Source organism: Pyxicephalus adspersus, chromosome 4 (genome assembly GCF_032062135.1).
Source record: "Pyxicephalus adspersus chromosome 4, UCB_Pads_2.0, whole genome shotgun sequence".
In the NCBI taxonomy this organism is placed as follows: domain Eukaryota; kingdom Metazoa; phylum Chordata; class Amphibia; order Anura; family Pyxicephalidae; genus Pyxicephalus; species Pyxicephalus adspersus.
In genome coordinates this window covers 122,226,886-122,240,120 of record NC_092861.1, presented here as the reverse complement: position 1 = coordinate 122,240,120, position 13,235 = coordinate 122,226,886, and the positions used below count along the sequence as shown (strand labels likewise).

General features: G+C 36.4%; 1 protein-coding gene across 1 annotated transcript in view; it reads left to right on the top strand.

The window, feature by feature from the left end:
* The window catches only part of EFEMP1 (EGF containing fibulin extracellular matrix protein 1), a 48,783-nt gene extending 40,495 nt beyond the window's left edge, over positions 1 to 8,288 (top strand). The window contains exons 10-11 of the mRNA XM_072409506.1: positions 4,453 to 4,648; positions 5,306 to 8,288. Of these exons, the coding sequence (XP_072265607.1) occupies positions 4,453 to 4,648; positions 5,306 to 5,467 (358 nt within the window). The 3' untranslated portion in view covers positions 5,468 to 8,288. The remainder of the gene's footprint in view (positions 1 to 4,452; positions 4,649 to 5,305) is intronic.
* The last annotated feature ends 4,947 nt before the right edge of the window (positions 8,289 to 13,235 follow it).

The following is a 13,235-nucleotide window of genomic DNA, read 5'->3' as shown; positions in this document are numbered from 1 at the left end:
AGTCTAACTTCTCTTCCTAACTCCCTTTTGGTCTTTTAAAGGAACTGGTTTATCTGTTTTTTGTATATCTGTTGCAAGGAAAAATATTACCTACTGATCCTGATTCTTATACTTGCCATTGCTTTTGAATCTTTTTGGAGTACAAAGCACGCTACAAAAAAGGAAAGACTACCATGGGAGAGCCTGGGTGATCCAGTAAGCCTGGAATTATTCTGGTCTGTGACTGTGCCAACTAATAGTAAAGAGTTTTAAGAAATTAATTACATGTTTGCTTGGTTGATAGTCCATCTTCCCTAAACCCTGGACCTGATTTATTAAAGCTCTCCAAGGCTGGAGAGGATACATTTTTATCAGTGAAGCTGGGTGATCCAGCAAACCTGGAATGAAATACTAAGTAATTTGCAATTTGTTAGCAAATATTTTTAATCCTGAACCAGATCCATTCCAGGTTTGCTGGATTGCCCAAGATTACTGATGAAAGTGTATCTTCTCCAGCCTTGGAGAACTTTAATAAATCAGGCCCAATATGTCAGAGTGGAAGTACATGTTGGCAGTCTTCCTGGTTGGTAGTTGTATGGGGCAGTACAGCTAATTGGGATGTTCCCTACTATTTATATTTACAACAGGCTCCCATCAGAGGCAGTTTTAAGCTTTTCCTAAATGGGTTGGCAGAGAATGGAACATCAGAACTCACCCATTACTTATCTTGATAGCTTTGATATTAGCTAAAGGCTGACCCGATATGCAGATTATTATTCCAGTTTGTGTAAAAATTCATTCTAATTATTCATTGTACATACAAAAGTCATCCAGGAACAGTTGGAGGCTTAAAGCATTAAAGCCTATTGATCTTTTTACCATTTTGTACCCTTGCATGTTCTAACCCAAGCTTGATATTTGCATGGGAGTGTCCTAAACCAGCTTCTTTTCTCAGTAGAAACATGCTTTCATTCCACTCCAGTGCTCTGTATGGACATACTGGGTCAGATCAGTTTTGTTGTTAAATCTAATTTCCAAGTGCAATATGTCTGTCTGGTGCTTTTGGACTGAACAGTTATATTTCGACAACCTGCACAATTGCCAAAATTGGTTGACAACAAAGTTGTCTATTAAAAACTATTAAATGGAGGCTGATATCATATAAATTTCAATTTACAAAGTTTTAACCCTAGTCTAAGGGTGAGTGGCTAAGGGCATTCCCTTCAAATACTGAATTCGCTATTAGAACACATTGAACTTGATTTATTAAAGCTCTCAATGACTGGAGAGGACTGACTATCATCATCTTTTAATATTAGTTGGTAAATGTTTTCAACCCTGGACCAGATCCATTTCAGGTTTGCTGAAAGTTCTCATATGATAGTCAATCTTCTTCAGTCTTGGACTTTGGAGTCTTTGTTCTTGCTAATAGATCAATCAAGGCAACTGTTCCCTTTTTTTTGGTCCTCTAAGTCCTGTGACTGCTCTCACTCCCTACACATTTCTCACTTGCTGTGTAAACTAATTTTAATAAACTTTAGTAAGGCATTGCTATTTGGAAAACCAAGATCCGGATGGGGTGCACCACTTACAAGTAGGATTTATTTGAGGGACAGCAGCAGACTGGTGAGTATTACACAAAAAGCCGCCCTATTTGTTTTAATACTACCTTTCAAAATTCTAGAAAATTAATTCTTTTTAGCTTTAACAATTCTTAGATGCAAGCAAAATAAAACACCCTATTTTACACTTTACAATTTCTTTTTCTTCTCCTGTAATGCTTGTGTAATGTTTGGAAAATTAGAAGACTATCTTTAAGAAGTAAAAAAGTCCACTATCAACCAGCAGACATCAGGAATCATCTGCATTTCTAGCTTTACTGTTCTCATCTCAGTTTTCTCATCTGGTCTGCCTACACCACCTCTAAATTCCCAATATTTGGCCTTAAAAATAGGAAACACAAATAAGATTATATGTTCCTGCTCAAAATTGAATTGAAATACACAGCTTTTTGCTAACAGTCATCTCATCTCATTCCTGCCTCCAAACCATTATACGGTAACTATCATTGCCGTAAAATGCTCTCATGTGTAGGAAGGGCCACCATCATGGGAAGGACAAGGGGTACTTCTGTACAGGGCTTGGATCGAAAGAGCTTGATTTTTGCAATGCTGGGGCAGAGGGAATGCAGAAAATTCTCCTAATATGTGGCCCAGAAATTTCTAATGGCGACCCTATGTGTATGATGTAATATTCAGTCCAAGAAATACACTTCCATCTTTCTTTGCTACCCTTGGCCCCCTGGCCTGATGCTGAATATTCTTTCTTCTTTGGAAGCATGGCAATGTCTTTCTATGTGCCCCAGTTTTTGATGACAAAAACATATAATGTGAATGAACCTAATTTTCCCAGACACTTGCTTTTACTTCTTAAGCCAACTTGTTACACAGATTTAATCTTTGCCCTCTTTGGGATTTCCTTCCTTAAACAGGATTGTCTACAACTGATTTCTGGAGACCAGTGGTCTTGGTTCTTCCTTCCAAATTGACTGATTTCACTAAATTTTACTGTATGAGGTACTTCTCCAATTTTCCACCTACAGCAAGTAAAAACAGCTTTTGTAAGTTTGTAAGTCATCGGTGGATTTGTTGATGAGAGCTACACATTTCTTGCATTTTTCTGCATTGCTTGGACCACACTTTAAAGCCACTGCAGGTTGGACCTTTATTACCCCAAATTGGTCCACAAAAAACCCCAGTTTTTCTAGCAGTGTCACACACTCTGAAGCCGCTGCTAGTTAGTCTTTAAATAACCCCATGTCCATGTCTTCCTTCCTTCTCATTTCAGATTCAGTATGGAAAACATGAAGAAAATGCCAACCAAGTATTTACACTGCTTTAATATATCCCTTATGCAACCCAATGTTCTTGAGGCTAAAGTCTGCAAAACAATCCAAGGCCCAATCATCCCAAGCTCTACACAAAGGACAAGCATACTTAGCAAACCCCCTTACAACAGGCAGCCACTGGCTATCTCTAGCCCAAGCAGGCAGGTTGCACGCCTCCTGTTTCTCACTGAGTTTCTCTGCACATTTATTCACTCATTCACATTACTTCATCTTCAATCAGTAAAGATTGCAAAAACAAGGATTAAAATGCTTATTTTAAATGAAAATCAGTGCAATCCTGGCTTATGAGCCCGTATTTGTATTGCACAGCAAATTATGTAACAAGTGCAATACACAGATAAAATGTGTAAAACTGATATCTTTACTGATTTAAAGCCCGACTCCACATTACCACCATCTTCCCACCCCCTTGCATGTTTTCTATTTTTTTTTTATTTTATTTTTTACAATTACTGTTTTTCAAATGTCTTCAGGCTGGTCATATAATGAACAGGGTCCTCCTCTGTTTCATCTGTTTTTAAAGGAGGTTCTCAATATTACGGAAAGTATTTTGTGCTGATAAATTAAGCACCATTCTCTGCATCATTGTTATTTGAGTGCAAGAAGCTGTGTTGATGACCTTTCCTGATCTAGGAGTGGGTAATAATACCTTGCACCCAAAGCAAGTTCATTAAGAGACCAGTGCTGGAGCTCAGAGTAGTAATTTGGTGGGGTACAGCACCAGAAAAGAGGTAAGTACCTGTGTCATTTAACAAATAAGCTGGTCCAGACCCTAACCTATGCTAATTCTTCCAGTTCTAATACAGTGTTATCTTCAGCACTGGGTGGTCAGCCAATATAAAGCCAGTGCAGGCAACAGGCACACAACTGTAACCCTGTAACCTCTAGGTTTTGAATGGGAAGACTTGTCCCCATTTAACCTCTAGTGCTAGGGATTGCACACTGACAGGAGGATTCCCAGGGCTGCATGAATGAATGCAGCCCTGTGAATCTACTGCGGTTAATTAACCTCTAGTGCCCAGGGATCACACACAGGAATGAATGAATGCATTGAATGCCCTGTGAATCCTCCTGTAATGATTTCCTGGAACTTCAGATGGGTCCGCGAATTCGATTAGCGGAAGTTTTGTGGACCCATCAGAATTTAATGGAAATTTTCGTGAGAATTCCGGAGGCATTCTCGCTCATCCCTACTAGGGATGACCGAATCGCCAGATTAGGAAATATGACAATTCCACCCTATATCCCAACCTAGAGAGTGTGCAGACCAGACAATGGAATTTGAAATTTCCAGTTTTAAATTACATTACATTCATTATATCAAGTTGGATTTAAATTTTACTACTTGTCTAAAAAATAATATTGTCATTATTGAGTCCCGCCAACAGATGCTGTTTGTATGTTTTAATATGAAGCACACTTGCTCATGTGTTGATGTGTATCTGTTGTCTATGTTTCATCTACAAAACACAGATGGGCAATATATATGCAACTACAGTAACAAAATACTTGTAATTGTAATTAAACCTACAGAAGTTACCATAAAACATTTTGCTCTTTTACAGTCGATGTGTGTGCCACGTAACAAATCCCCTTTGTCGAGACCAGCCCTACAGCATTGTCTACAAATACATGAGCATCCGATCAAACCGACCTGTGCCATCTGATATCTTTCAAATTCAAGCCACGTTGATCTATGCTAATACAGTTAATACATTCAGGATTAAATCTGGCAATGAAAATGGAGATTTTTATTTACGGGTGAGTTACATTTATTTTTTCTGTTAGTAATTGTTGGGTTCTGGTTGCCCTTTTGTACACATGGCTAAGTCGGTGCTAAGCCCACCCTTTACATTCAAATTCTAGCACAAACTTCAGAATTTAAGGACTAGATTTTTCAGAAATTTACTTTCAGTTATTTTTTTGAGCTTAATGCACTTGAGTTAAAATATCATACAATTGCCTTTTTATCGGGTAAAAGGATGCATAATGGAGCTTTAGTTTTATACTTAATACTATATAAAGGACGAGAGGGAAGGGGCAAGAAAAGTGAGCAGCACCCCTCTATGCTGTCCTCCATAGAAGTGAACAGCTGTTGATCTGGATCAGTTGTTCATTGATCCGCCATGATAAATCGAAGTGAAGTGACACTGGGGGTCTGCTGTACACGTGTCAGATTTTTACCCAAGATGAGCACAACCATTTGTCTTGGGCAACAATTATTCGACTTGTGCAGGTAGCAGAAGTACAACAGTAACAGTACAAGCACCACAAAAGAATTATTATTCCTTTCTTCCTTTCTGTGAATATGGTAGTGAAGATGTTGCCATACCCCAAAATGAATTCTACATTTTATTGGAAGCAGTGACCTAATAGAAGCCCATTTTTACAATTTATATTTCTTTTCTTGTTTTTTAGCAAACAAGTGGAGTAAGCGCAATGCTTGTCATGATAAAGCAATTAACTGGCCCAAGAGAATACATCGTTGACCTGGAAATGGTGACAGTTAACAGCTTAATGAATTATCGTTCAAGTTCTATTTTACGGTTAACAGTAATAGTCGGACCCTACTCATTTTAGTGTCTTGGTCAAACTTTTAACACTGGAAGCAATAAAACGATATACTATACCGTACATCACTCATTATTTATAGGTGTTTTGTCTGAAATGCATTTTATGTAGTCATTGCACACTTTAGGATCATTGTAACTACATTTTCAATACACTCTATTGCTTTTTTTATTAATACTTACTGAATTGCCACCCTTATAGGAGGCAACCAAATGTCTTCAACCCATTTTTTAGAAGAAAAAAAAAACAAACTAGCAGGTGTTTAAGATCTAGTGGCATCATTTAACGGTCTGATATAAAAAATTGGTAATGGTAGACCCCTATCTCTCCTCTGTAATACTATGCAGTATTGGTCACTATTGATGCCTGCTTGTATTGGCTTATTCATAAAATGCAAGCTGAGGTATCTGCAGTAGTTCACAGTTCTTTGCCTAATACAGAGAACCTTGTGATTGGAAGTATACCTGTACTGGATTCTCATTATGTTTTTTGTTTTTTCATTTTTTGCAACACAACCCTATTATTTTAGTGCTCTCCATCAGTACAGCAGAGTGCAATACACATTTGTAAAGAACACCCATGTGCTTTATAAGAAACAATATAGACAACAGTATACACTGTGTAGATAATTAATAATGTGTAATCTCTTGTTCTCTTTATTTTGGCAATATGAAAAAAATTCAACAATTATACTTTGTTCATATCATGTAAATACATTGTCCGTAGATAAATGTAAATGTTATGCGTTTTCTGATATTGTTACTATTTTTATATGCCTCACATAGACATATTATTATATCAACACAGAATATATTGAGTTAAACTACTAGCATGTAGGTTTATATTTTAGAATAAGAAATTAGAAACAGATAAACTAAGCTTTGCTTTGGAAAGGCATTGTAATAAAGTTGCTGTGCCAATCCTACTAATATGAAAGGATCAGTCTACTCCAATATGTTAGCTCAGTTTCAGACAGATGCCTGTAGGCTTCAGTATCCCCATCTGTGAATATTTCTCAGATATGCAATCCCAGCTATGTTGGACATTGTAATGCAATTAGGGAGATTTTAGCAATAAGACTTTTCATACTGCATCAGAAGTGATACTCTAATATACCACAAGCAGAACAAGAACCTTCAGTAGCATGGATATTATAAAATCTAAATAAATGTGAAAGTTGCATTCAAAAGCTTTATTGCCACTGAAGCATTTTATTTTTTTTAAATATCCTGCAAAAGAAGATACTTCTGTCTTTACTAACTACCTGTTGGGCTTTGCCAGTATCATTGATCTTCTTTGAATAGTTTAGTGCCAATGAAGTCACTTAGCAGCCTCTATTTTAGTATTCAGTGGACTGTCCATTAAAATTTCCTTATAATAAAACCACAGTTTGATCAATAACGCATTAGGAAATTAGTCTCCAATTATGTATTTTAGCCACAAAAATAGAATATGATTTTAGATGTAATGCTGTATACTAATGTTCCTGTGTCTCTTTGTAAGCTGCAGTATCCACAGTGGCACAGATAGGCATAACCCAGCTTTTATGGATGTGCGTTTACAGACTCCTTTAGCAGAAACTTCCTGGATAGATTTGATTTTCCTGGACAGTCATTTTCTTTCTCCTAAGATCAAGTCAATGACAAGTGTATCTGCTTAGATTATATACATACATGTTTAGGTGATATGAACATGCATATTTGTGCATACAAAATTCTGGAAAACTATGCTGGGTGACCTAATCATTTGTTTGTGGAAAGTCATATTCTAGACAACAGAGCCTCACCTAAATTCATGGCTCCTTTCCATACCAATGAAATAGTTTTACTGATTGGCATTGGGTGGTCATAATGCAGTCATTATTTACCAACAGTGTGGCATTCTGTATAACCCATTGCTTAAAATGTAATAGTTTATTATGAATACGGAGCCCAATACCAAAGTAATTTATCCCTTTTATGCAACACTGGCTGGCTCGCCTTCAAGAAGTCAGAGACATTTCTCAAAGTATATCTGTGGCTTTTTTCACAACTCTCCCTTATGACTACTGGCCCTTAGAATGTCCTACAGGCAACAACATGTTATGCATTTTTATTTCCTGATTGTCCTTTTAATTCCACACCCATGGATGAATATTGTGCCAGAGACAAAAGTTGTAGGATCCTTGGGCTGCTCTAGAACTTGAATTGTTTAGGCACAATGTAACTAGAAATCACAGGGGCACATAAAATTTGGATAAAACCCCATCAAGGGTGGGTACTCTATAGTGCACTGTCATTTACAAAACCTTCACAGAGAATGGGGTGCACGTTTAATGTAAACTGACCACAAAAAATGATGCATTCTAACTTATCTTAATGCAGAGATGTGTATTATTAACATCAGTAAAAGAGCATTGCACTATGCAAAGAAATTACATAAAAATATTGGCACTTCATTGTCCAGTCATAGGCTTGGAAAGGTTTGTTGACCTAGCTGAGTTCCATTTTGCTCTTTTGTAATTAAATGGTGAGGTCAATTACCTGTCAGGGACAGGAACAGAATTAGCGACCATTCAACAGGTAAAGCAGCTCCTATATTTGTACTTCAGCTGTGTATTTTGCTGTGTGCCTGGAATTTACCTTTAAGCTACACACTTTATTTAATCTTAAATAGATTAATACCTATGTGCCTGTTCAGTATGTTTTCAAAGATATATATTTTTATTACAATTTGTATGATTCCACATTGCATTATTTTGTATTCATGTATTTTAGAAGCTTTGATATACCTGGTAATGTTTTTACTAATGTGTAAAGTTTTTATTGAAATAAATGTTAAAATAACAAAAGGAGGTCCCTTTATAAATTTCATTCAGTACAGTTAGGGTCACATTTATCTGAAAATAATTTTGACTATTTTGGTCTCACATTTTGTTTTCAATTCTTGATTTTTTTATAATGAAATGTAGAAAAGCACTCTGTCAAGGTCTGTGTGTAGGCTGATTTAACCTAAATTTGAATAATTATAAGCACATTTTCACTACAGCATTAATGGTCTGTTTCTGACGGATAAAGGAAAAGGTAATGGTCCATTATAAAGTAAAAAAAAAACACTTAATGGCATGCAGTGAAACTATTATGGCTATCAGAACTTTTACTAAATGATTAGGATGTAAAAAGTTCCAGGTGTCACCTTGTCCCATCATTTTGGTTGGTTTCCTTTTGGTTTGCTTCCTGTTTACGTATGATGATTTAGGAAAGCTTTGGGTGTGTGTGATCTTACAACCCTTCTTTATATTTCAAACAAAAATAGAATAAAGCAAATAAAATTGTTATTTTTCATTACTGTTATAAGAAGTATGAACTTAGCTGACTAATATATCCAGACATTGGCATCTTTTGATTTATGCCTTTGATAATGCCCTTTTCAGCCGAGCATATGCATGAATTTAGTTTAGGACATACTTTAGATTCTGGTAAACATGAAGAATATCATGCACTTACCATTGTGCATGATATTAACATTGAGTGTGAGGGATTAACATTGAGTGTTCCCTCTTAATGTTCATCTAGCACTGCAAGGGTTACATGTTCGACTTTTCTCCCAGAAACCTGTAAAAAGCATTTTTACTTATGTTATACCTCATTTCACAGCCAGTGCTCTCCTCTTTTTTTATGATGCTACAGGTTGTAGGTAGGTAGGTTTTGTTATATCTGCTTTAAAAGTACAAAAAAAATGATCATGTCAGAAATCTTCCAAATCAGTAACTTTCTGTGCTCTGTGCCACACTTTTATCAGTTGGTATTTTGTCCAGCTCTCTATAAATAATACAGAACACCTTACAAATGTTGCAAATAAAGAAAGAAGAGAAGTATGTTCTGTAGTTTTCTCCTAGAGATGGTAAATGAGTGTTGTCCCCCTTGGACATTGGTTGGAAAACCAAGTAAAAAATTAAAACAAATACGGATGCCGTATCTAAGGATTTTGAGATGCAATTGATTAAATTTTTGACCTAGGGTTTATATATAATGTATTTTTAGTTAAGGTTTGCCCACCAAAACTAGTTGCAATTCTCCAGTGATATTGAAATGAGCAGACTTCACACCAATCCAGAGACAACCCAGGTTTTATAATACAGAGAAAAGGCATTTTTCACTGGTATGAAGTTTTTCACCTATAGTGCCAGAAGTTGAACCCCCAACAGGCAATGTGGTTCTGATGTTGCCAAAAAAGAGCAAAGTCATTGTAAAAATCTCTTGTAAACATGATCTTCTTTGTACCTGATAAAGCAGAACAGTTTATTTATGTACTTTTAATTCTGATTTTGTAATATATTTCCTGATTTAAAGTAAACCATACCTTTAACAATTCACTGATTAGTTTCACTTGTCACATAGAGGTAAATTTGATGACCCATTTCGTAAATTTCTGGCATTATTTTGATTTTTTTAATATAATAGGCAGAAGAAGTATGTAATTCATTTCACTGCATTACATGTTGCTTATGAAGTGCCAAAATATGTAATAGCTGCAAAAGGGGAAATTAAAAACTAGTGTACAGTGGATAGTAAAACAAAAATAAATGTCACTTGAGAAACATAATTTCCTTAGTGAGCCAGAAGCAATTATTTTGTAGTGAAGTCCATGTGACAGAATAAAGGCCAAGAATCTACATATAATCTCAGTAGAAAATTGAAATAAATATCATTTTACATTTTGGCATTTTACAGAAATGAAACTAGGCAGTGAAGGAAAAATACACTTTGCTTTATAAAGCCTCACTTTTATTTGTGTATCTACAATACAGGCATTGCAAATCTTGTCTATGTATAAAGGCTTGTGCATTTTTTCATATATTGATGGACTTACTGTTTTCCTTCCGGGTTCTTTGTAGTAACTCATCATGAAACTTTTCCTTTTCCTTGCTGTCACCAGTGCTCCTTTTCCTTGTGCTGGGTGACTGGTCTTTTATCCACCCACTCTGTAGATTTGTGCAGGCAACTTGCAGTGGCTGTGTCTACACAGTTCTTTTTACAACTTTACCTATATAAAGTAGATTTATATAATTTAGGGCTACAATCATTGTTACAACATATCATTTCTGATGACAATTGGCCATGATGAGATTTCCCCTCATTTTATAGAGATTTATTTTTGGACTGTCTGGAATACTACCTGAAGGGAAAGAACAAGACAAGAAGAAAAACACAAACTGTCAGGGGTATTACCCTTTCCTCACATGAAATTTAAGGCACATAAAAAATGTTTTGGTCTGCAGATATGTTTTAACAATGGCAAGGATGTGCTGCCCCCGTCTTAGTCATTAAAACATAAATCTGAATCCATATGAATCTACAGAATATGTGTTTTCAGTACTTTGTGTGTCCTGGTATGTTAGCTTCTGATCCTTGGTTCAATGTATCAAGTACGGTATTCCTCCCTGGAATGCTAAAATTCAGAAATAATAAAATAACACATAAAGGCATTCTGATTTGTAAATGAACAGCAATGTTTACTGAGCTATGTAACTTGAGCTAGCTTTGCTTCAGCAGATTCATTTGTGTAAACCAGTGGTCGCCAACCTTTCGGACCTCACGGACCACTAAATTCATAATTTTAAATCCCGCACAGGACATCCTGCGCAGGGAGCCGTGTCTCACTCAAAGGGGAACAAACTTCCCCCAGAGTGACGTGATGATGCCAGAACCCGGCCACTCTCCCACCGAAGGCTCAGACCTGCATGCTAAACATCCTGTAGGGACCGTAGCGCAGGGCTTTGACTACAAGGTACATTATCAGCAAGGTCAGGAAAAGGAGCCTGCTAGGGGGCCCACGGGCCAGGTAATTTTTTTGTGGACCAGCAAAATTTTTCAGCAGACCACCGTTTGGTGACCGCCGATGTAAACCATTCTTTTTCATAGCTATTTTCTTGTGCAGTGCTGCTCTCTGGGGCTTTTCCTGGACAATGGAATAACATATTCATTTGTGGTATAGCATAAGAGGAAACAGGTAATTAGGTAACTGCAAACATTTCAGTAATCAGCCCCTATCTTTAAATTGGAGTTGATTTACTAAAGGAGTATTGGCAGTTCACTTAGCAAAATTAATTACCTCCTTGCAAAATCCAGTGGTGTTTTTATGAGCTTAAAAAATAAGGAAATGCTTTGCCGATATCAACCAACGTTTTGTTTCCTTTACATGTGATTGAATATTCTGGTAAAAAAAATGACAAAGAATGACAGCAGAGGAGGTAGGACGTAGGTAAGAATAACTCTGCTCAGATCGGCATTTATTGAACTGGAGTTGGCTTCTGTATTCATAACAAGGGTGGGTGGAGGAAATACAGGGATACAAAAAAGATGTCAGGATTCCAGTAACAGAAAATGGGATGAGGAACATAAAAGCACAAGCATGTAGAGACATGGGCATTGGGTCACAAAAGAAGGCATGGGGTATCATACAAATTCAGAATTAGGTATGAGACACTGGGCCTGATTTATTAAAGCTCTTCAAGGTTGGAGAAGATACACATTCCTTAGTGAAGCTGGGTGATTCAGCAAGCCTGGAATGGATTTCTTCAAAGTAATTTGCTTTTTGCTAGTAAATATTTTGAATCATGCACCCAATCCTCTCCAGCCTTGGAGAGCTTTAATAAATCAGACCCACTGGGTCACAAGGAGAGCCAAGTGAAAATATAGGAGCTTTGAATTAGGCATGAGGCCCCGTGTCACAGTTGGAGGTGAGGTAAACATGGAAACAAGGTATGTAACTATGCATGTGTTTTATTGTCAAAGTATTGTAGCACATTACAAATACACATATTATAATAAATTACAAAAACCACAGGACTTTTTAGGTACAAAAAAAAATAATAAAATCCTTTGTGTTATCCAATTAGTTCCAGTATTATAGTCAGAGGTAACAACATGCCTTCTGCACAGTCTGTGTAGCTAAAGGACGCCCGTCTGTGCAAGCCGCGTGTTGTTACCTCTGTCTATAATACTGGAACTAATTGGATAGCACACAGGACGTCAATACAGAGCGAGCTATCATGAGAAGGGATTCCTTGCCTGTGAAATCTGTGTATTTTTGAGAATTCCACTCTAATGATATATGCTTTAAGCTGCTGCTATGAACTCCTGAAGAAGTTTAAAAAAAAAAAAAAAAAAAACGGAACGTGTCAGAGGCAAAATTATTTTAAAAAGTTTTTGGAAATAGGATTCCTAGTATTGGGCTATTATAGCAGATTAATACATTATTGTGGGGCTTTTTAATGAATGTTTATGCATGGGATATATATGTTTTGTATGCATACATTCATGTACATTTTAATGGTTATTTGAATAAATATTAATAGTTTTACTTTTTGTACCTAAAAGGTCCCATGGTTTTTGTAATTAATTATAATATGGAAACAAAACTCTTAAAATACCCAATTACTCTCTTTCAATTCCTGTAGTTTTTTCTCTATTACCGTCACAATTTCCTACTATATTTTATTCATTGCTCTTTGTTTCTGTTTTTTTGCTTAATGTTCCCTATTTTACTTCTGTCTTTGAATGTGCATATTTTTTCTAAATCTATTACTAAATGCTTGATTTTGCTCAGTGCCCTTCTACTTTACTTGCTAAAAAGCCTCAGCCTTTCTATAATGTGTATCACCTGCATCTTGCCTGTAATCCTCATCCCACTTCCTTTTCCACATCTGCTTCTTATGTTACCTAATTCTCTTGCAGCCACTACATTGTACTTGTCTATTGTGATTTTTTACTCTCTGTCCTGATCTAGCACCAGT